The sequence below is a fragment of the Lampetra planeri genome, chromosome 1 (genome assembly GCF_965212315.1).
Source record: "Lampetra planeri chromosome 1, kcLamPlan1.2.h2, whole genome shotgun sequence".
NCBI lineage: Eukaryota > Metazoa > Chordata > Hyperoartia > Petromyzontiformes > Petromyzontidae > Lampetra > Lampetra planeri.
Window position 1 is genome coordinate 24573846 of NC_136107.1, and position 25091 is coordinate 24598936.

Here is a 25091-nt window from a genome sequence, read left to right on the forward strand (position 1 = left end):
AAGTTAATATTTCAAAAGGCTGTGAGCAGGTTTTACACACATTTCATATGACCCAAAGGTACCATTGCTTAGCATTTGAGTGGCCAAAAAGCATCAACAGTCTGCCGTCAGTAGCCGAAAATCCTTTCAACTAAATGTCAAACCACAAAGTCGCTTCATGTTTACCCCTGGTAAAAGGTGATATTACTTTCCTTCAGCAATATAAAGTGCTCACAGAATGACACCAACTCATCTGGAATCACCTCCTGCCCATGAACGCTGGACAGGGATGTTTGTGACAGTGAAAACAGAGCAACTGCCTATCGGGTACTCACTCATGCCAGAGCATTCCTTCTCTCCGTCCCAGACGTTGGACACGGCCTGACCAGTCAGTAACAAGTTTATTAGACTCTGGCTGGGAAAGAAAGTCACACAGCTAATGTTTCAGAAAGATCACAAACATCAATCATATTTAAACACTCAATAAAAAAAGTTATATTCATGACATGCATTTTATGAGATATATATGGTTACAAATTTCCTAAAAGAAAATAAACATACAAATATTCCATTACAATAAACTGGCTATAGTGAAGAATAATGAGGATTACCATTGCCCCAATATATTCCATGCTCACCTGCCATGGCCATAAGTAGGGTCAATCAGAGGTATGTTGGGATCTTCGGTCTCATTCTTGATATTCTCCATTCCCTGTTACCAAAACAAATGAAAAAGTCAATAGAACGGCCTGCTCTTTAAAATACATAAAACATTAGTAGACACAGAAGGGTCCTCATTCAAACTCGCACAGGTTCCACATTGCATCTCGTGCCTCCAGTTACTCAGATTACTTATGTATCAAATGTAAAAACTATTTCAAATTTAAGTCATTAAAACATATCACATTGTCTCGCTCCTAATGGCAGCAGTTTAAACAATCGCAAGTGGCATACATACGTACTACGAAGCAATGTTCCACATTTAGCTATAAAGGCAATATGTACAAAGTCAAACTTACCTTGGTGAGAATGAGCGAGTAGAGGAAAAGTAGGACACCAAAGTTACCCATGAAGTCAGGGACCAGCTCTGTGACGGCAGCTCGCAACTCACTTGGATTAGCAACACATTCCCTGCTGCACAGAAACAGGGACACACAAATACAGATATTCAAAGTCAGGACCTACACTCATCTAACCCAACACAGACAGAGGATAGCCTCATGCATGACTCAAAATCTCAAAAAGCCTTTGAAGTAGCATTTAAAAAGATACTCATCTTTAAGCAATGTTGCAAGTTATACAAGCGGTATGCCTCTTCATGTTATCGGCAGGGCCACAGAACAGAAGCTAACCTACCATTTGGTTAATGAGTGATCGAGTTCAAAAGCTAAGCATGCATATCAGTAGATAAGTATGAAGACCAAGTAGCTAAGACATAATGTATCTTTCTTTATTAAGCAGCTCTTGTTATTTGCAATGTTAGTTATTTAATGTAAGTACATAAAATCCACATTTGTTTTTGCAGCTTACGGCAGTGCAATTGCAAGGGTATTGCTTTTGAGACTACTTTAACTTAGCCACTAAATCTGTAAACCAGGTGCCACTTTGCTAAAAGGTCACACTACACTGCATAAGGTCAGGCCCTAAAATTAATTAAACCCCACACACGAGCATGGATGAAACGCCACTTTCATATCTCTTACCATCACCAAGGCGAAAGAGGTGCCAAGGGTGGCTATAGCGTCGGAGTCGAGAAGAGGGATGTTATTAAAAGCAAAAGAGACAAATATGAATGGCAATGTAACATATGTTCAAAATGTATGTTGTCCTATTGTCATGGTTTGTGGATAAAATAATTGACAAGGCAGATATTATTTCAGTACCATACAAAGGGGAGAAAAACTAATATTTATATTGTCCTCCATATGACATTTAAAAAAATTCAGTCGATGATTCAAATACCCAGTTTAATGGTGCACAAAGACTGCTCAGCTTTAGATGTCAACCAGCAGCCTGTCATTCACTGATGACACACAAATTCCGGCAATGTAAGTTCATTTTATAATCGGAACGGGTCCAAGTCTCACATTATGATGATTTATGTTACGTAGTCAAACCAATTATGTGAATGACACCATTACTCACAGGAAATGGCAAACACATTATGGTATTAAAAATGTTCATGGACTAGGTTTTAAAAAATATTTCATAACATATCCCCTTTTGTGAATACTTACTGTATAAGGTTGTGAAATCGCTCAAAGGTGATTTCATCCGATGAAGGGTCATCTGTGGACATAACAATTTGTTACAACAAACTCATGAGACTCACTGAGGCTTTCCCAGACAAAAAGGGTCAACAAAGATTAGTTCATGAAGCCATCCATATATATAGACAAAGACACAATTTCAACCGAGATGGGTACAAACTGAGCAATCATTGGAAGGACGTTATCAACCAGTTTAAGTCATAATTGGCTATGTTCCCATCCTACCACCTTCCGATGTTAGTTGTGCTTTACACCCATTTCAACTTGCGCTTTCTGTCACTTCGCACACCACCCCCCTTGGTTGCGGCTCTGCGATCTTCCATTAACATGGTAATCTCTCTTTAACCTGCTAATTTTCACCTGGCAGTCCTATGATTGGTGGAAAACCAACCACCATTGGGTTGGCTGCCCACCACTTACATTATCATTGGCTGCTGACATTTGGGCTATGCCCATTTCAAACCCTTATAAACAGTTTGCCTTGGAAGCTAACCCCCCTTTTCCTGAAGACGACCACTTGTGTTGCGATCGAAACGTCGTAGTTTTTTTTGTTATTTTAGTTATTTCTTTGAACCTATCTATGTGACTTTACCGAAAGACCCAAGGATATGAATTCCTGCAGTCACGAAAGCTTTAAGTCAAGACTTAATCTGGTTTTAAAAAAAAATATCCACAATGAGAAAATAAGACACGACTGATTTACAGATCGACTTGCAAAAGTTAATTTTGACACCGACAGGAACCAAAAACAAACACTTAAAAATATTTTACCAAGTTCGGTCAACAATTTTTACTTTTTTTCTCTCCCAATTCATTCAAATCGCGCTACCAGCAGTCATAAGAATAATAATTAATTTTATCTCACAGCATGTCCCAATTGTCAGAGAATGGACTGTGGAAAATAATTATTTTAGAACATCTCCTGCAAAATCCTTCAGGTGGCCTTATCCTTTGCAGGTGCGGAGGCAAGCTTTGCCAAGTGCTCTCCAAGGAGATTGTCCAATAATTCTCAGAGCTGAAATTGAGCTAAATAAGATGAAAGACACATTTTAAATGCTTTTGGTGCAATAACTAGTGAACTGTTTGAGAACATCAATTCACCAACACACAGGAAGCCAATTTAATCACATCCAGCTGCCTGGATTCAAACCCAGTGGCTTGCTAAGCAGTCGGATGTCTGAGCAACGCAGTCACTTCTACTTGGCGGTTTTTGGAAATGCTGACGCAAATGCAACTTACAGTTGGTTTACAAAAATGCCCTTGGTAAGGCATGTTCTGTGACTTAAATTATCTTCAACAAAGCGCATCCAGATGTCTTCCCTCGTGACTATGCATGTGTGAAATTATGAACATTCAGCAGAGTCGATTCCAAAATTATTGGCCAGATGTACACGCACACATTAAATGAACACATGGATGCATGTGCTTGGATCCAGGATTGTTTGCTATGGTAGCCCACCTCAATCAAATCTCTTGGAGATGCAACTAGTTAACTATAGTGTCTGCAAGATCCTAACCAGTGGCCAAGACACATATAATTGTTTTAACTCACCAAGCATGGAAAAACTTAATTTGCATCATTATCCATACACCAACTGATCGCATTTGTTTGCTCGCCAATATCTGTTAAGGAAATGTGATTGCTTAAGTAAGCTAGAGTATTAAAAATGAAAACAAAATAGCAAAACTGCCCTTAGTTTACCATTTTAATATACACGTCAGCTGTGAAATATTTTGAGTCTTATAGGATTAAACGAAAATGTGCCTTGCAGAAGCCGTGAATTTAATAAGAAAGGCAATGCCTTTATTAGGAAATGTGAATTCTTTTTGACAAGCTGCCGCAAGCGCCAACTTGCATCAATAAATATCCCTCTCAATGTGTTTGGAGTGACCCCTGTGCAAACTGCCATCTTCAATAACATTTACAGAGTGCTTATTGTAAAATAGAAATGCGAATTATTATACATAGCTCTTAATTAAATTAAACATATAAACATTATTTAAAGTCATCTAACCATAATTGTAACTGTTTGCCCTGTTGTCTTCCTGAAACCTGTTTTCACTTCCACTGAGGGCATTGGCAGTTGATGATGTTACCACCCTGTAATAGCATGACCACAAATGGACATTATGAAACAAAAACCAGCTAAGTCACTGTGCTGGCCTATCATGGCTAGTGTAAATGTCAACAGCTCTTTAACATGCGCCCTCCTTCCCTATCATTATTCTATCCCATTCTAAGCATGTGTCGCATATGACCTGATCTCATAGTGACTGATCAGCCCTAGGGCCTGCCTACTCCTACATTACCGACACAATAATACATTATTTTACACATATGGTCATCACAGAGGTACAACTTCCAAACTATGTGATATGCGCTTCTATGTCCATAAAATAAGCAGCATACAAGCACAAGTGATAATGACTGAGATCTGCACCATCAGTATGTTGCGAATGAATCCTAACCGATGAAATGTGAACAAAAAGTAAAGTGCACGAACCACAAGGCCACCGGGCAACCATTACAAATATTAAAATATTAAACTATCTCACGTCATCAGACACTCAACACCCAAACAGTCTAAATTTTCCATAGAAACCAGATACTACTTACATTTTTAGGTATCGTTTTCAATGAAAGACTGAAAATAATGTGCAATCTAGTTTTTATCTTACAATTAATCAGAATCTTTACGATGAGCTTTGCAGCTCTTTTTCACAGATGTCCAGTGGGAATCACATGTACTGTATGGAATTATGATTCATGATTCCATACAGTACATATGTGATTCCATAAAGTATATACAATGTACTGTATGGAATCACATATATGCTAATAAGACACACTTTTAAAATCTTCTAACACTGAACATGAGAATATCATTGTTAAATAAAAAGTTAATGATGCATCACACTTAAGCTCCACTTTCACTAACAGGTCATTAGCTACATGGAGAGAAAAGTCGAGATCCCAAAAGAAAATCCATACACATTAATTTATAACATTGAAGAGTAACACATGCAGGTCAATAACCCACTAGCATCCCCAGACAGGAATATCGAACCCAGGGCATTTTACATGATTTTAAATATGGTTACTTTTACCAACATTCCTAATGCTTACAGCCACGTTTCCGTTATAGGAAAAAAAAAACTGTCACAAAGTTAAAACTGTATGTTCTTTCCATGTGGCCCTTGTATTTTGGCTGCAGTAACACCACTGAGTAAGAGGTTGGGCAGACTACACATGGGCTGTGATGATTCACATCCCTAGAGAAGGCAGCCAACTCACACCCGGCTTAACAACACTTTTAACCCATTCCTAACTGCTAACATTCACCAAATTTGCACACTGCAACCTGAGCACAACTATAATAAACTAAGAATTCATAATACAGACAGAGCAATAATGAGTAAAATGTGCAATATTATGCATGTCATTAACCAATGACCTTTCTTTGGCATTAGGTGGGAGTATATTAAGACATCTATGACCAAATCACCCATTGAGAGCCCGATCCTGACATATCTTAGAAGTAAAGTAGATTGTCATAGGCAGATTGCAGTGCTATGTTAGGTGGTGGGCAGGAAAAAGTCCTTAATACAAATCCATTCCTGCACTGGCTGTTTATGCTCCCATATCCTTGCATGTGCCCTCACTAACCCACACTGACAAGTATAAAATATGGTGAAATTACCCTCAAAATCCACACAGTGTGAGGAAGCCATCATCCAGCAGTGGTTCAAGACTAATTAAAAGCAATCACCAACAATCACTTCAGATTGGACTGGTTAGTGCTTTAAAAGGACAAGCCAATTGAGCATGTTTTATGATACTTAATGCTACAGTGCCACCTAAAGGACAAGACAAAAACTTTCTTGTGTGAGAATAAAAGAAAACGAAAGTAGCAACTAATTATAATGAAGACACATTGATACATTTATAACTATGTGCATAACACAATTCACCACATGGTATGCTTATTTGGAGGTGGTGGTGGTGGTAGTAGTGGTGGGAGCACGAATTGATGGCCAAAAGAGGTGGTGATGGTGAAGAAGACATGGTGGTGCAAATGAGGATGGAGACAGTGATAGTGGTGGTGTGGTGATGGTAAAGACAATGGTGATGGTATGAGTGATGGTAGTGATGTTGGATATATTAGTGGTGATCCTGGTAGTAATTTGTCAATGTTTCAATAGATGTAGCCGGGAAAAAAAACACACCAGTGTGTGCGGCTGAACTGGGGCCACGTGTACTAGGGGCACTGTTGGGTGCTCCCTGATCCTGTTCATCATCCTCCCCCGGCAGTTGCTCCTTGCCCTTCGCCCAGCGAACCAGGCAGAGGGAGGAAGCATGTGGAGGTTGAGCCTTCTCCAGGATCTCGCACAGTCCGTGGCACAGCAGTAGTCGCCGCTCATCCTCTACACGGTCCACCACCACCACACGAGTGTTATATAATTGTTAGCTTCTAAAACGTGTTTCCCAATACAGTAAAACCTCAGATTGCGAGTAACTTGGTCTGCGAGTGTTTTGCAAGACGAGCAAAAAATTTGAACAAATATTAATTTGATAAACGAGTGAGGTCTTGCAATACGAGTAGTACGTATACGCTTTGTCTGCCGAGCGTCACGTGATCACAACTGATATACGAGTGCTTTGGATTACAAACACGTTTCCGGAACGAATTATGCTCGCAATCCAAGGTTTTACTGGAATGCAATCCAATATACAGTGTAAATGCATTATCAGTTACAAAGCAAGGGGAACATCTTTTCCCAGATAGTCCTCCATTTCATATTTACAAAATATTTGTTTCTTGAATGAGTTTCGAAAACGTTTAGAAAATTTGCTCATTTTAATGCTCTGAACCAATCATGGAAATGTTCTGTGCATACTGTACTGATTCAGGAAAATCGTTTAATTTCCAATCATGGGTGCAGATAAATGCATGTTTAATAAGGTATGAATAAGCTAGTGCAGAGAAAAGTTACACATCACAAAGGCATAATGAACTAATACTTTAAATATGATTCCTGCAATATAACTTACAACTATTGCCTGTTACTGTTCTGGCAATATTTTATTGCGCAATGAACAAATATTTAAATGACGAAAGAGCTACATGTCAGTCAATAGCTTAAAAAGGGCGGATATACCAGTCAAAGTGACCTGCACATGTCAACGACAAAAGTAATATGACTCGAACAGAATTGGCTATCACATCCCATTAGCCCATACAGGTTTCCATCGTTTTATTCTGCAGATGATAAAAAAAGGGGCACACAAAGCAAAACCGCACTTGACGGCTGCTTGCCGAGTACAACATACTGCAAAACACAGTTGTTCCAAGTCCGACTGCCGGACCGTATTTGAGTAAATTGACACCTTATTGCGAAGTTAGCCGCATATATGCGAATAGCAAAAATCAAACCTGCACAAAGTGAGGGTAACCTGTACTCAGACATGCCCCAGGTTTCTCAGGATCTCTATCCACAGCCCAACTGTTTGCACTTGCAATCAGAGTTCACACTAAAATGGAATTTAGAACACATTGGAAGGGCCTCAAAAATGTACAACAGTGGGAATAACTAACAATAGCAGACTGCAATGGGCTACGTGCCTTGAGCAACAAACTTAAGCAACTTGGTCTCTGAGGCATTTGCATGGATGTGGAAGTTGGTGCATGCCTGGATTTGTGCAATCCAATTTAAAATGGTATGCAACAAGACAAAAATCAGGCCATATTTTACATTCGCTTAAATCATATTTGCATGGGTCACGCTGCCCCTTTAGTGATTGTGTTTTAGGCTGAGGTTTCAGATAAAAATTTAATGTTGGCCATGAACAATGTTAACGCACTGAATCCCAAATTGAAGCAGATCAAATATTTTGAATACTTACACATATCTTGCTCAGTATTTTTTTTTTTACTATTAAGAGAAATGTTAAAGAATAAACAAATTGTATATTTTTCCAACATATAATTTTAGCACAACTACTAAACATTTGCTAAAACAAATCATGCTGTAAAAACTGTAAGGCCTGGCTTGCACTGTTTATATCCATAAATCATGAAATCACTCCCTCAAGGAGGAGAATATATACGAAATCTCTGGTCTCCTGGCAGCACATCATCCATATCAAACCTCCTAAACGGTTAATATATCAGCAATGAGGGCCAGGTGACAGCTTGCCAATGCAACACTACGCACAATGTGGCATACAAGAGGATATGCCGGCGTCTTTGTACCTGAACACTCTTTCCAGTTTATGTTCTCGCTGCCAAAAAGTGCATTCTTCAGCAGAAATGCCTGTGAAAAGCAAAATATTTGCTTAAATTTTATGCACTTACAAAACATATATTTGCGTTTTATATTTCTGTTTCCGAAAGAAAAAATGCTTTGCAATGTATAATACATAGAGAACGTGTAACTTTAATATTTATTGCAACCTATTTTTCCATACTAAATATTTGAATGTAAAAACAGATATCTACGCATGGCATTTGACTTAAAATAAAATAGAAAAATCAAACGAACATTGAAGATTCTTCCAAGCCATGTCAACATTGTTCTGATTTCCAATGAGCAAGAACAGCAGTGGGTAGCAGCAGAATTTGGTTAGAATGATGAAATGTGCTTTACAAAGTAGAAATACTGCATGTTATTGCACAATTTGAAACAAATTTAAGTAAACAAAGATTCCCACACAGCCATTTTTATTTGTTTTACATTTTTCCCTTATTTTATCATGATTGTGCTTCCGGCATCAGTCATGAGACAAAGTATACACTCAGATCTCTCACACAGCAGTGCAAAGTTCATGGTAGAAAATGGTCTATGAAAAAGATACTACAGAGCTACCTCTGAGATCCCTTCAAGTGACCTCTGGTTCACACAGTAGAGGAGAGCAGTTTCTTACCAAATACAAATGGCAGTAATGTTCAACACATGACAGTAAACAGATTAACACGTAGGCTTTTGCAACCAATATCATCCATAAGAGGTTTTTGGGTTAGATCGCGTAAATATATGTGTCGTTAAAACCCGCCACCACCCGACACAGCCAACTAGTAAGGGTTGTCACGTAAACAGAACGTGCCAATTCGTCACTCGTTCAGCACACCGGTGTGTTGGAGAGCCAAACCACAACATTTACCAACGGAGTACGACGTTTCGCCAGTAATTACAACTAGCTTCATCAGGCGACGAAATGTCGTATTCAGTTTGTAAATGTTGTGGCTTGGCTCTCCAACACACCGGTGTGCTGTACTCGTGACGAATTGGAATGTTCTGATTACGTGACAACCCTTACTAGTTGGCTGTTTCGGGTGCTGGCGGGTTTTAACTACACATTTATATATTTACGCGATCTAACCCAAAAACCTCTATTATAGTAAAACAGATGTTTTAATTTTAAGATCTGGAATTTAAAAAAATTGAGCACAGTAGCAAATTTCATTTGATGGTTATTTTGTTGAGTCATTGGTGACTGAGCTGAGACCTTAAACTCACTGCACAAATCCAGAATATCAATAATCATCCGGCCACCTCTGCAACACAGCCAATCTCTAAAGTATTCGGACTGTTCGTAAATGGAATTTGCAGCACCTATCTTGAAATATTTTTTTATGGTTTGACTCAAGTGCCATAAAAATCGATACGATATAGTAAATCAGATGGGTCACTGGCCAGCTGACTTCCCATATGCTGCCCACAAATTGGGCTTGTCCATAATGTGTTCCACACAGGCTTTCATCTGTTAACCAAGTGTGGCAACTGCAGCAGCACAAAGCTCACCTGCACAGGGACGATGACCGCACATGGTCCCCCTTCAAACTGCTCCAATGCAGTGGGCTCATCTTCGCTGAACACGAAACCTTCACAATTTACAACACATCACAGACATTACAAAGTCACTTCAATTGTTGAGAAAAAGCACAACGTCCACAATGAGAACCCCACCACAAACTTCTGCCCCACACCCACATGTCCAACCCACAAACCATAAATCACTATCAGTGTTTCTGTTTTGGATAAATGTAATTAATGCCGTGGACTGGTACATGACAAGGGTAATAATGTATTTTCTGGGCACTTTCAAGAGTAAAACCCAATTATACCGTTTAAAACATATCCATGTATTTTCATTCAAAGTGTGTATTCAAATGCAATGTGTTTTATTGACTTGGTAATTATAGAGAATAGCAACTCATAAAAAATATATAGAGGTATACAAATATTTAATTTTGCAATGTTTCACATTTGCGAGAGACCAAAGGTTAACATTTATCACAGTCCAATGGAAATTACCACATCATCCTATCCAAAGATAATCAGTTGAGTGTTTCAGTCAGGCTATTAATAGTCAAAGAAAAATAGACACCACTGGCACACTGTCACGTTGGGCGATTACAACTTACACTGATGCAAACTCCTAATTGAAACAGCAAATACTGATTAAGTGTACATGTCATTACACTTACAGGTCAACATCTGTGATAACTGTACAACAGCCTCCAGCTTATGCCATTCTCAAACAGCAATAAATAGCCATCATATTTTACAAGTTAATTCCCCTACACTTTAATTTTATTTCAACATGCTTACTAAATAAATGCAGTTTACTTTAATAGTGTTCCATGATATTTTTAAGAAACTGTGGTTTCTCGGTTTTATAATGTGTAGAATCTTGAATGATGATGCCCACTAAACCTTGAGTGGTGTAAAATAAGACAGGCATGATTAAGAAATTGGAGAAATATATGGTCATGCTCAAGAATAATGGTCATCAGGACATTGGTTTTCTACATCACGCTCAATACTTCCTAGAAAAACGAGCCAGACCCTGACGTTTTATGTGGAAAAATGGTGTTTCAGTGACTGCGTCAAAATGCTACCATTCTTTGTGTCAGTTACATGTGTAAATTACATTAACAATTTGAAACACTCCAATAGCTTCTACATCATGGGACCTCCTTTGCCAGTACCAAAATATGAGAATACAGTTTTCCCCTTTTATCTGGCAACAAAACAGGTGTTAAGTTGTTAAAACACCAAACTGAAACCTTTTACAATGAATCATGTCTACATTAACCACAATACTTGTGGTCAAAATGCAAGTATTGTGGTTAATGTATTGTGGTTAATGCAGACATGATTCCTTGTAAAAGGTTTCAGTTTGGTGTTTTAACAACTTTAACACCTGTTTTGTTGCCAGATAAAAGGGGAAACCCCTATTCTCATTCCAATAGCTTCACTTCACCAACAAAATTGCCATTACTATTTATAAATCAATACATTATATCTTCATTTCATGAACACACTGCCACTTTTTTTGTAAGACATGGCATTAGACATTTATCAGCTAAATTCTTTGAAAGATATCCCTTTGGAGTTTTTGCCCTACTTGGGCATATCTAGCCTTCGACTGTATACGTCTGAAAGCCTTTGGTTATACTTTAAGGCTTTATAAAATCTAAACTTAAAATATACCTTTTGCTTCATCTTTGGAGATCAGTATCGAATAGGGGATAGTTTCAGGGGTACTGCATAAATTCAATGCACTGTAGACTGCCATATATAGTATGATGCAGGTGTAAAATCATAGTGAAAGTGGAACACTTTATACACTTCACATATCATGGATGCCACCCCATGCGGACACAATTACCTTTGGGCAATACCACCGTCGTCTTTCATTATTGTGCTCTAAATTGTTCCTTGCTTACTTGATCATCTCCTCAAGCATGCTTCTTACGGATGCTTTGAATATTCTTAACCAAACCGGATTTTTAGTCTATCAGATGTTATAAGTTGCTGGAAGGAATCATTAATATTCTCTAAAGCAAATATTACATTCTGATAAATTTGCACCGCTTCGTAGTATAAGGTAATTGCTTTTGGCAGAGCAAATTGAATTCAGAGCTGTACCATAATATAAAATGTACAGAAATATGCATTTTAATGTCTACACAGGACTGATCCTGCTTAAAATCAAATGAGGGCTCGACACGCTTCTCGGCGCGCCTTGTATGACATTTCAGCCAACACATTGATGAGGTCACTGAAAACATCTGACTCATCTGACTTGCATGCATCCAGCAATGAATGTTAAGCTTCGGTGGGGACTTCCCACCATTCCAGGCCTCCTGTTGACAGATTGGGAGGCGAGCCCACATGAGGCTGGGAGTGGGAGCCAAGGTTGCCCACACCTCACCGTCACGTTCCCAGACGCCCTATATGGTTTTTGTTTAAAAGAGCATATCCCTGTTGTCTTCGGCGCCACGGTGGCGATATGTTAACTACCTCGCCAGGAATACAGGTCCTGGGTTCGATCCCGATGCCTGTATATTTGGAGTTTGCATGTTCTCCCCGTGGTCCTCGGGTTTTTACCTCCACAATTAGAAGCATGCGTTTTTGTATTTGGCTATACATTTCCACATAAGCCACATCGTTGGGCTTTCATTTGTGACTTGGTCACTTATGATAAAGAGCTATATAGTTCACTGGGCCTTACCTGATAAAATAAATATGTTTAGATTATACATTACTTTCTTTCCCAATTACTCTTCACCCATCGTGGTATAAGAGCTAGAACCAGTGCACCAGACTTTCTCTACTCCAGAGGCCTAGGCCGGTGCCTATCCTGCTCCAGACGCAAGGGGTCCTCTACTACCCACACAACACTCAAAATATTCACAATAACACCCAGGCACAGTCAATGTGGTCACACAACGCACACAAAACCACAACACGTTCATTTATACGCACAACTCTCTCACACAAAACGCGCAGATACCAATCACTATCGTACGCCCACACAAACACAATGAGTCAGATGAGCGGCCCAAAGGGAGTGTAGTCATTGTTGCAATGGCTCAATACGCCCATACACCTGCCCTAGCTCCGTGGTAAACAAAGGGCCATTGCCCGAAACGTCGCCGAACCAAAATACCAAAGCCGCGTCAACCGTGGCACAAACAGCGCCTACACGGGAACCCAGCGCGTCCCGAACCCGGCCGGGCTATTCAGGAAAGCCGGTATGCCTGGAGGTCAGCTAGGCCTCAAGCGGCCAAGCTCGGACGGGGTTTCACTGCATTGTGAAAGCCGACCTCGGGCGAACCCCCGCAGCAATTCTCACCTTGCGTCCACCTCCGAAACACAGCGTCTGCAACCCTGGCCCCGCCAGAGCCCCACAAAAGGTCGGCGACTTCACGCAAGTCCGCCATGGCGGCGCCGAGACCGCGCCGCGTAGGATTCGCAACAGCAACGCCTCCTATTGGTCGCCCGGGTTCCCACGTGACCTCGCGACGAAACCAAGTGGAGGCGACGAGTGGGTAGGGAATTTTGGACGAGCCCACCTCATGGGATGCGATGCATGGGGGAGGGGGGGGGACTTGAGGCCGATTCCACTAATTAATGCGTGTCACCCACTAGGTGGTAGTGGGGGCATTATGGAGTGCCTTCATGGGAGTGTACGAAATATAAAGATATTCACACGTGCTACTAAAAAACATTGTTTGAAACATCGCCTATGCTTTCTTTCAGTCGTGTTTTCAACGAATGTAGTGAGCTTTTATTTGTGCCAACGCAGTCACAAAAACGATTGGTCTAGGACTGGTACCCAACATCCCTGGACCCAAACTTAAACTACTTTAAAGGCACTGTAAAATGTTCATTTGAAATGCCGTTAAAACTAATTAGATTTTTGAGTCGACGAAATAGTTGTGAAATTGGCAAATTCTGCAAAACAGTTTAAAACTGCTAAATCCCTTCACCCTCAGCTGTATCACTCAATTCATTGGCCAGTGATGATCAAAATACCTCGGCTTCTGCCGATGACGAATGCTGTTATTTCTGCTGCCGAGGAAGTCGTTGCTAAAAATTATAGCAACGTTGCTATAATTGTTTCCTCCTACACGCTTCAGCGAGGCTGCTTGATAAACAAAAATACAGCAACAGCAGTAATAGCAATGACAAGAATGTTGACATTATTTCGCAACATACGTAGCCAACCATGCTAATGGGGGGTGCAGGGGAAGGACAAACTAAACATAAAAAGCAATACTAAGAAATCAGTTTTCAGTTTAGATTTAAAAGTGCATAGCTCCAGTGGCTTTTTAATATCGGAAGAATTCCAGACAGCCATAGAAGCACATCTCAAAGTGCGAGATGCAGTGACCATCTTTGTTCGATGGTTCACCAAAAGCTGCTGCGAGGATGAAAATCAGCAGCAACACCAACAGGATCATCCTCAGTCGGCATCATCACACAGTGGGAGAATGCGCACAGCATCTCATAACATCATCTTCAGGGTGCAAGATTATCACCCATCATCATGGTCATCGTTTTCAACAATGTATACTGTAATTTGAGGGCTCGGGACTTGATAAATGTAACGATTTATGAGAAAATAAATTGCACATAATGCAAGCATTGCACATGACACATTTATGGCTATGAACAAAGTGTAACTTTTTAATTACTTGTGATATGCAGTCTTGAGATCATCCTACAATTACCCTTTTATGTTTAAATACAATACACACGTAAATATAGTATTACATTTTATTATTCAATTATGTACAATGCTGAGGTTATGTTTGCAAGGTACACCAAATGTGGTGCTGTATTTAAAATGCCAAAACTGAGCAAGTGGCGTTAAAAAATAAACACATTGATATCAAGACTAAAAGGTTTCTAAACGACGCACGCACAGGAGATATAGATGGCAATGGTAGTCAAGGATCTCTCAAAATCCAATGAGACAAAGGGAACAACTCAAACAATAAATGAAAAAAAATCTGCCATGTAATTACATACACGTCAAAAGTAATTTTGTAAAACATTGAATTACATTCACTTTCAAATTTACATACATTCCCCAAACCACACCCGAAATTATAAGTTACCCAATGATGTCAAATACGTTTCAACAATGATTTACCACAAAACCATAGGATAAGCCCTCTTTTGTGTCAAAAACTATGAAAACAAACCGTCTTTCCGAAACAGAAATACTTTTTTAGGTTTCCTCCCCCTGACATTTGTTTTACTCATAGTGAATAACATCGCAACTCAACAGTTACTTTGATGTGCTAAAGGTTTTGTATGCTCTCAGCTATTGAGCTCTTTATAATTGTTTTCGATCGCTGCAGTTCACACAATGATGAGCCATATTGCTTGTACAGTCACTTGATATTGGCATTGGTTTTAGTTGGTCCACCCTGCTTGATGCTCTTACCAGATCCACCCTGCATTTTCCTCACATTGCCACCTGCCTTGTTCAATACAGAGTTCTCTAGGAGCGATCGGATCTTGCTCAGTGTCTCTCCTGATTTCATTCTTCCACGTCCCTTTGTGTTGTTACTCTGCAGCTGGCTGGACATCACAGCAGTCAGGCCCCAGGGCCTGGTCTTTGGGCTGCTTTGCTCTTCCTGATGCTGAAGCTGCCACACGCTGTTGCGAGCCAGCTGCACAAAGCGCTCCAGCTGTGACACGTTTACATTCTTGCTGATGTTAAGGTGTTGCTCAAATGGGTTGACGATATACAGAGGGCTGCTCTCAGGCTTGTTCTGCTCGGAGCCCTGAAATGCATGCGTATATTTACAGTCCAGATAAAGATTATATTTATATTTTAGAATACATTTAGATTATATATTCCATATTCAAGATGAAAGAAAATGTTCGCTAAATGCTACCACAATACAATGTCGCACATCTGACTCACTGGGGAATGAGGTATAGGAGGATATGTAAAAAGTTTAGATATTGAGCATATCTAAAACGTGACAGTTACACCATACACTAATAGGGTACTGGAGAAAGATAAAGTGCAGACATTTAAATATGTAATTGTACTTTGGCAGTAAATTAACACTAGATTAAGAATATAGTACTGTATGTGAAAAGGTCACATTTGTGAAAGTCTATACGAGTTACATCATGCCCAAATACTGCTCTGGGTGTGGGTGTTTAATTGGTCAGGGCGGATCTGTGAAAGAGGTGTAGTGTGTGAAATAGTTTTGAAGTTGTATTTAACAATATCTATAACTTTATATACATTTTCCATACATCAGTGGAGTTCTATTTTTGTCTAATTTGAAGATTATTTTGTCTCAGTAGGACATTACTTGGTGAATACTTGTTTTTATGTCAATGTAGAAATTAAGAATGCATCCAGAACTTACCTTCCATATGTTTATTGAATGCTTACTGAAGGAAAAACTTCCATAGAAGTTGAAAAACTCCACCAGCAGTTCATCTAAAATAAGTAATGGTAAAATGCATATACATATTTGGTTGTAGTTAATGTCATACAAATATCTTGTAGAGGTCACATTTAAATCAGCATTGTACTGGACCACATTCTACAACACAAAACCTGCAAATAAGATTGTAATCAGTTAAAAGACAATATAATACATGTCATGAAATTGGACAAAAAATCTTGACAAAAATCCACACTTTCCCAAAACTGAATAAAATATGTAATATAAAAAAAATACATTAAGCCGACAAAGATGATGGGAAAATACTGACCTAAAGTTTCAGTGTTTTGAGAAGATGTTATTTTTTCCAAATTGCTCACGATAGTGCAGTCATGTCCTTCCACGATCTGTACATCCTCAGGATCTGTAAATGGTCATATAAACAAGTGCTTATTGGATGCATGACAAATGCATCACAATTGTCCAGAAATATTTACTTAAGCATCATAATGTAATTTACCAAGAAAAGCCTCAGGAGCCACCTACATTTGTATGTTTGGTCAATGCATCAAGGTAAGAATCCAGAGAATCTAGATAAGCCATGCATATGAGGGGATCTCTCTCTCTCTCTCTTGTTCGTCCATCATAGTCGATGATGACCATGGCACGTTTGTCATTTTGTTGACTGAACAGGCCAATCCGAGCCCGGAATTCTCTGTGGCACACAGCCATGCATACGAGGGGATAAAACTCAGTGGTCATACACAGCGGGGTTCACAAATCCATTTGCTGCACTTCCATCTGGCCACCTCTCAACCTAACAGTTTATCGAAATCCACAAACCCTTGCCTCTAAAGCAATGCATTAGAGGAATGTTAAAGACAGTAGAAAGGCGCTTCTCAGATTGTAAGAGACGCCTTGGAAAAGTGCGTGGCTTGGGGGCCACGAGTTGAAGTATTCGGACCTGCAAGTTTCCGCAGCTGCTCCAGCGTAGGAACAATGGGTGGACTTCGTTTCTGCAGGAAGAATAGCACCATGGTGGTGAGCGCGAAGTTGGTGATCCAGGCACCCGAGATGCTGCTGGTGAGGCCGTGTGAGCGTGCCCAGCTTCGCACAGCGAACACGAGTTGCCGCACACGCTCGTCCACCTGCCCATATATGTACAGCATCTCTGTGCTCTTCAGTGCTATCCTTGCAGTGCCGAGATGGGGGAAGGAGAGAAAACACAAGATTAACTGAAGGGGAAAAGGGACTGTTTGATATCACGGATATTTAATTTAAAAAATTATAACGGAAATACTGTAGCCTGAGCAGTGGCATCTCACAATGCAAGGGTTAGGTTTGGCAGCACAAAATCTAAATCGCAAATTAATCTACAATTTGTGAAATCAGACTTATCACGTGAACAATATAAATGCTAAGACCCATATTTAACAATATGCGATCCCTATAATAGCACTATATATAATAAACCCCTGGTAGTTATGGAGTCATGGTATTTTTATGATTTGGTTGTAGATTTGGAATTAGTAAAATGTGTGAAGGCAAAGACATTTTTAAATCAGTTAGACACCAGTTGTAGTGTATTCAACTGAGTCGCAGTCGTACTCTTTGGAGGCAACACATTAATTTATACCAACACACTTAACACAAAGGGGTAACTACCCCTTTACCAGATAACAACCTATGGTGGTGGACCACCAGGCTAACTACACTAGTTACACTGGGAGTAGCTACAACGGACCGGACCCCAACTTGGGTCCAGGTCCACATGTTGGCCACTTCTTCTTGGATGTAGAACATAGATCTTCAGATGACAACAGCAACGCAGAACCCCGGTCCCTCTCGGGGACCCGGTTTATATGCTCGCTGGCCGTGGCTGGCCCCGCCCTTGGCCATGACCACCTTCTCGAACACTCTAGCAGGATCTAGCCCCGGCACGTGACCACCCCCAGCCCCTACTTGGGGCCCCTGTGTAGATCTTACTTATCGTGCCTTCCGGGGTCAACGAGTGCCATGGCCCGGGGTAACCTCATCCCATCGCTGACACTCTCACACTCCCTCCTGTAGGAGTCAGCACTGCACGCCACACGTGGTACCACTGAGCGCTATGACCCAGCGCTCACAGAGCCCCCTCTAGGGCTGATACTACACCCACATATACAGAGTGTCCGCGATGGTAATACATCGCACGCCATGCCTCGCTCGAGCCGACATTACCCAGTGACACCCACGATGTCGCTACATACGTGATGTCCGCGTTATAAGTGCATCACACGCCGTGCCTCTCTAGGGCCGGCACCACACAGTGACATCCGCATTTTTGTATGATAATATCCAATAGTATAGTTGTAAAAACATGAACATTTCAAAAACAGTTTTAAATCTATTTTACTTCCGTTCATCAACAGATTGAGGTAATGCAGTGTGATGAATGGTAAAAACATATATAACCGATATGGCATGGTGGGGGCCTTAATTCACCAGAGGATTGAGAATACCTGTAATCTACTTGTTTTCATTAATGTATTGATAGTGTAAAGTGATGATAACCGATGCACATGGGCAGAAACACTGAAATATCACGGCCTATGATGCCAGAGGCTGAGTAAAGAGGCCACCTGTTGTTGGCAGTGAAGTCGCACTGCAAACTTGAAGGCTGGTGTGAGAAGCGGACAAGTGGGCAGCGTGCCTGCAGGATCTTCTGCACGCCAACACAGCCTGGGCTGAAGTAGTCCAGACACTCCCCCATCACCGATAGCACGCTCTGTGTCACGGAACGCTCTGACGACAGCATCTTCACCTGGTAATCCAGCTCAAAGTTGTTCTTCACCACCTGGGCCAGCACATTGTGTAAAATGGGCAGGGTTTGTGGGTTAATGGGCTAGGTGGCACTGTGGTTAGAACTCTTGATTCACAATCAGAAAGACGCAAGTTCAAATACCAGTCGGGGCACAACTTAATCTATCATTCAGTGGTCTTCCTATGGAGACAACCACCTCTGATAACGGGTATGTGAAATCCCATTTCTTGATCAGGAACAACATAAACACCACACCTTAGTCCTTTGCCTCCTTGAGCACGGATATTCTCCAATTAGACGGAGCATTATTGTATTGCAACTTCTTTGTTCCGGGAACTACCTGTGCATACAAGTTGCACATTTTTTTGGATACGTATTTTTATGGAACATTTTAGTTTCTTTTGAATTTTGTACCTTGCAAAAAACAATTCTAGTATTTCATCTCAGATCTTCCTTGCAAAAGATACTTTAAATGACCATGAGCTCTTACATGTCTGAGTGAAAGTATGGTGCGAAAAGAAGTTCAACATATTTACGACGGAAATCACTATACTTCTGTGAGAATTTGTGAAATTCGTGCAAATTAGCCCAGTGGCTATTGCCTCCAACAAGGTTACACACAAGTACCAACAAGGAGCATAAGCAGCAGAACCCACATGTCTCTTGTTTCCGAACAGCACGCCGTCCAGGTCGAGCAGCATGTCAAGGTCACAGCCGGTGTGCCCAAATGAGTTGATGCTGGAGCCGAAGGGGCGCACGAGCGTGCCGGGGAAGATAGTGGCGCACATGTCCTGCAGCAGCGAGCAAACCATGAAGCGCAGGCGCACATCTGCATCTGTCAGTTGCTGCATATCCACTAGAGTGCGCAGCTGTTGCTCCGTCTGCAAGCACACACATGCACCCACGCACAGGCACATACATGAAGAGGCAAACACGCATGTGTCCTCAGATGCAAGAATGTACATGCATGCACACAAACACAGCACTTCCGAAACTAAGACTTTAGAGAGCATCTGGAAGTGGTGTTCAAGGGCTGCCAATGGAACTTACACAATGGGTAATCCTCATCATTGTTGCATTTTTCTGTTTAATACTGGAACGTTTCATTATTTGAATCAGCTTGGTTTTTATTTTAAGCACATTAGATACACAATATTTGTTGATATAAAACTTCAACGAGGGAATGTATGCAAATGTAAATAATTGCCAAATGTTTTCAAAACACAAAATTGCAATATTACATCTCAAACTGTATTGTCAGTCAACATATTCTGGTTGTTGCCTCTGTCAACTATATAGGGAGGGCAAGTGTGCAAACACCAAACCTAACCCAAGCATATATTTTAATGTGTGACATTGTATAAATTAAGCCTTGATAACTCACACTTTCCAGGCTGTTGAGCCTGCTAATAATGTCTTTGTTCGACACTGGCTCTCTGTTGATGATGTGGATGTCGGTCTCGGGCATCGTTGAAGTCGGTTGTGCAGACGCAGCATTGGGAAACATCCGGGGCCGAATGGCCAGAACGCGTGAGCGGAAGGGCATCGGGAACTCCCCTTTCGTGTGTGGGATGCAACCAGCATCGCAAAGGGCCTGAGCTCCATTCTTGTCTGCAAACTCCACCAGCATGTACATACCCTGTCCCCACAGCATCAGCAATAAGGATAGACATAACAAGAGTTTTTTTCCATTTCTGTAGATTTTTTTAATTGCTTACACATACAGTAGCATATTTATCACCAATTAACACATTTTAAAAAAACCATTCATTCTATAACTCTTAAATACAGCAGAAGTGAATAGAAATAGGGAAAGCCCTGAAGTAGACATCATGGAACATACAATATTACAATTAAACACCATGTCAGATGGTGTTCAATAATTATGTGAATACAACTGCTCTTTTATAATCTATTAACTGTTTTTATCTATAAAATCTGGCACAGGTTGAATGTGAAGCAAAGTTTTGTTTGTTTTACGAGCAGTCACTGGTAAAGGAGTTGAGGCGATCAATGATTTATCGAATGTGGGGTCCCAAGCCTAGGCATGTGGGCTGTTCCTTGGACAGAACTCAATCCCCAGTGTCTCTCTCTCTGTGTCTGTGTTTGTCTCTCTCTCACACTTAACTTCAAATTTAGCAATCTTTGCATTACATTTTTTAAGTTTACTAAGTTTGTTTTCTCATTCATTCATACCTGATGACGGTTGCTTGTGTTGCTATCGAAACGTCGTATTCTATTATTTATTTTATTTATACGTGACTTTACCGAAACAACCAAAGAGTTATTCCCTATGCAGTATATTAAAAACAAGCTACTCACATACGATTCGTAGAAGAAGTAATTATTAATGTGTCCATGGTTGGACAGGAACTGCAGCAGGTTGCTCTTGGCAATGCTCTTGGGGCAGCTGATGAGAACACTCCGATCCGCTTGCTGCATGCGCTTCTCCTGTATTTCCACGAAGGTACTCCTCGCTCCATTGGAGCTTCTGACAGGCACATGTTCTGCAAAGACAATAATAATTATCCTCATAGCCTTAAGATACTTTTAGGGCAAGTGGTGTTAGCGAGCACCTATTAAGGCCAGAACAGCACATGAGGGGCTGGTGTGGCCAGGACCATGCCCAGCCGCATTTGGGTTAGATCGCGTAAATATATAAATGTGTCGTTAAAACCCACCACCACCCGACATAGGCAATTAGTAAGGGTTGTCACGTAAACAGACCATGCCAAGTCGTCACTAGTACAGCACTAGTTTGGGTTAGATCCCGTAAATATGTGTCACTGATATTGGAATCAAACTCGGGTTGCTGGGTTCATAGCGCAGCGTGCTCACCACTATCGCTTCCCATATTTTATATTGTCTGCACGCACACATGTACAAGTATGTTAAAACACACAGACGACATTAGAACGATTTCGCAATGGGATATGAACGTTTGGTACAGTAAAGCAATTAAAAACACTGCTTGTTGAAATAATTTGGGTTCTGAAATTTTTATTTTAAAAACTGGCGTACTTCTAATACGTATATACAAGTTTAACACGTCGGCTTTCGCGACCAATATTATGCAAAATATATTTTTTGGCCATAATAGTTTTTTTTGGTTTAGATCGCGTAAATATATAAATGTGTCGTTAAAACCCACCACCACCCGACACAGGCAATTAGTAAGGGTTGTCACGTAAACAGACCATGCCAAGTCGTCACTAGTACAGCACTAGTTTGGGTTAGATCCCGTAAATATAAATGTTTTTGTTCCTCACAGAAAACAGGTACTGCGATTTTCGTGCACGTACAAAAGGCAGGATGTACAAGCATAATGTGCATGCATAATGTATGTTGATTACCCTATGAATAACCTAACCGGTAATTCTCATACATTTAAATTTTAATGCATGCATTAACCCCAACCTCTGGCCTTCGCATCTCATTGCCTCACAGGCGACGACATCACATTTATCCCTCTAATTAATAACAAGAGGATTTATCCACAAGTCTGGCTGTCGCCTGATGATGCTAGTTATAATTACTGGCGAAACGTCGTACTCGAATTGTAAATATTGTGAATTTACTCTCCAACACACCGGTGTGCTGTACTAGTAATGAATGACCGTGTTCTGTTTACTAATTGGCTGTGTCGAGGTGGCGATCGGTTTAACGACACATTTATATTTACGCGATCTAACCCAAAAAAAAACTCTTATGAACCGTGTTCAGTTGCCTGTATAACTATGTGCCTCTGCTCTGTCACTAAGTGCCCTATATGACGACTGCATGTGCACCTCAGTGGCCTTGTGTATGTCTCACCTTAGTACCTGACAGAGGTGGGACAAAGTCATTGTTATGCAAGTCCAAGTCGAGTCGCAAGTCATCAAATTCATGACTCGAGTCTGACTCGAGTCCAAGTCACATGACTCGAGTCCACATCTCATAGGTGGGACAAAGTCATTGTTATGCAAGTCCAAGTCGAGTCGCAAGTCATCAAATTCATGACTCGAGTCTGACTCGAGTCCAAGTCACATGACTCGAGTCCACACCTCTGGTACCTGAACGGTCTGTACTGTATCACGATGCTCGTCTCTGTGCACATGTCCTGTCTCTGAACACCGTGTCTGCACAGGGTCCCGCGTAACGTTGAGACATCTCTGTGACCAGTTGCCTCCTCGCTTATCAACTCCTTTCACCCACCACGAGTCCCATGCCCCGGAGTTTCCCCCCGCACACGTGCCCGGCAACGCCGGCTAACCCCACCGCGCCAACCCCTCACCTCCGGCACATCTGCTGTCGTCCGGCGCCTCGGAGAGGCTCGCGGCGCTGGAGGAGCCCAGCGAGAAGGCGGCCTTGACCAGGAGGCCGTGACAAGAGGAGCAGGAGGAGGAGAGCGCCTTGCTGAGACGTGAGGGCGAACGCCGCACGAGCAGCGAGCATAAGGAGGCCGCCATCTTCCAGCGCGAGCGCATCGCCTCTGACCTATGACCCCCTGCGCGTCAGCGACCTTTAACTATCAAAATGTACGCACTGTTTGTAAATATTGTTGTTTGTTATTTTCTTTGAACCTATCTACGTGGCTTTACCGAAAGACCCAAGAATATGTTTATGAGGAGTTAATTAAATATTGGAGGCTGCGCGATTTGCATAAGGGGAGGGGCCGGAACCCGGGCTCGGGTCGTTACGTCATATCCGGTATATGCACCCGCTGCTGCCATCTTACCCAGGGGTGTCGCGTCGACTCACCCCCCCCATCATCGCCAACAACGCTGCCTGAGAATAGGCGACGTTTCGGGCGATGCCCCTTTCTTAGGAGTGCGTGTGCAACGCTGCCAACGCGGCGAGCCGCGTGCATTTGTTGAACCACGCTTTTACTTTCAAGCATTGCATACTTTTTTTTTTAATGACTTCAACAATGACGTTCCAACCACAAGTGTAACATCGACTCCCGTAGTTTATCCAACTCCAGTCCCGAGCGCTCTTAAGTCTTGACACGTGGACCGTGAACCTCTCCCGGTGCGTCAGGGTTACCAAAATGTTCGGCTCACACGGGGAGCTTTGTTTAACACAAAACGGCAATGTCAATGCCATAAGATCATGTTTGCATTTTAGATTTGAAGCTTTCGTGATTGCAAGGATTCATACTCTTTGGTTTTTTCGGTAAAGTCACGTAGGTAAAAAATAATAAAAGTAATAATAAATGAAAATAAATCAATTAAATCACGACGTTTCGGAGGCAACACAAGCTTCCTTCATCAGGTGTAAAAAAGGGCACAGCAAAATAACTAGCTACAGTGATTTAATTGATTTATTTTCATTTATTATTTTATTATTGTTTTTTTCGGTAAAGTCGCGTAGGTAAAAAATCTAAATAAATGAAAACAACTACCATCACCATTACCACACATTGTTTTCAGCTTGCGCAATTTACCCCCCCCCCCCCCAGCAGCATAACAAAAGGCTGCTTAATCTTAGCTTCCTTATCTACTTCCGCCCCCGGCATCACAAAGCTTCAGTTTGAACTCCGTACGTTGCGCCCACCCCGCTCCTCACATCGTTTTCCTCCCAGTCCACAGCCCGCCCACACACTCACCAATCGTTGCGCCCGAAACGTCGTGATTTAATTTAGTTTTCATTTATTTTATTTTTTACCTACGTGACTTTACCGAAAAAAACAAATAGCATATTTGCATGTTCACAAATACGTGTGGTTAATACAATAACTTAGATTCCTTACAAAAGGTTTCTATTTGTTGTTTAAACATCTTAACACCTGTTTTATTGCCAGAACGGGTCAAACCTATTCTTATTTTTTCATACTTTGATACT

The 25091-nt window shown here is 41.2% G+C and overlaps 2 protein-coding genes across 3 annotated transcripts in view; both read right to left on the reverse strand.

Annotated features, from left to right (window-relative positions):
* MINDY3 (MINDY lysine 48 deubiquitinase 3) overlaps window positions 1-13547 on the reverse strand; it is a 57327-nt gene extending 43780 nt beyond the window's left edge. For both annotated transcript variants that reach the window (XM_078597364.1, XM_078597373.1), the window contains exons 1-8: window positions 13396-13547; window positions 10053-10132; window positions 8504-8564; window positions 6477-6674; window positions 2217-2268; window positions 999-1113; window positions 618-691; window positions 315-394 (exon numbers count right to left, since the gene is read on the reverse strand). In XM_078597364.1, coding sequence (XP_078453490.1) covers window positions 315-394; window positions 618-691; window positions 999-1113; window positions 2217-2268; window positions 6477-6674; window positions 8504-8564; window positions 10053-10132; window positions 13396-13483 — 748 coding nt within the window. In that variant the 5' untranslated portion in view covers window positions 13484-13547. The remainder of the gene's footprint in view (window positions 1-314; window positions 395-617; window positions 692-998; window positions 1114-2216; window positions 2269-6476; window positions 6675-8503; window positions 8565-10052; window positions 10133-13395) is intronic.
* A 1165-nt stretch (window positions 13548-14712) lies between these two features.
* MTPAP (mitochondrial poly(A) polymerase) lies at window positions 14713-23734 on the reverse strand. Its single transcript, XM_078597387.1, has 9 exons — window positions 23542-23734; window positions 21591-21775; window positions 20653-20907; window positions 19925-20149; window positions 19087-19301; window positions 17430-17656; window positions 16797-16889; window positions 16445-16518; window positions 14713-15841 (listed from the first exon to the last, which is right to left on the reverse strand). The coding sequence occupies exons 1-9, from the start codon at window positions 23732-23734 to the stop codon at window positions 15446-15448; spliced, it is 1863 nt and encodes a 620-aa protein (XP_078453513.1). The 3' UTR covers window positions 14713-15445.
* Window positions 23735-25091: the final 1357 nt, after the last annotated feature.

Coding starts and splice junctions, on each gene's coding strand:
- MTPAP (XM_078597387.1), bottom strand. CDS start 23,734: ATGCGCTCGCGCTGGAAGATGGCGGCCTCCTTATGCTCGCTGCTCGTG. Junction 20,150..20,652: donor GGCTCAACAGCCTGGAAAGT/GTGAGTTATCAA, acceptor GTGTGCTTGCAG/ACGGAGCAACAGCTGCGCAC. Junction 17,657..19,086: donor GACTTCACTGCCAACAACAG/GTGGCCTCTTTA, acceptor CGGCACTGCAAG/GATAGCACTGAAGAGCACAG.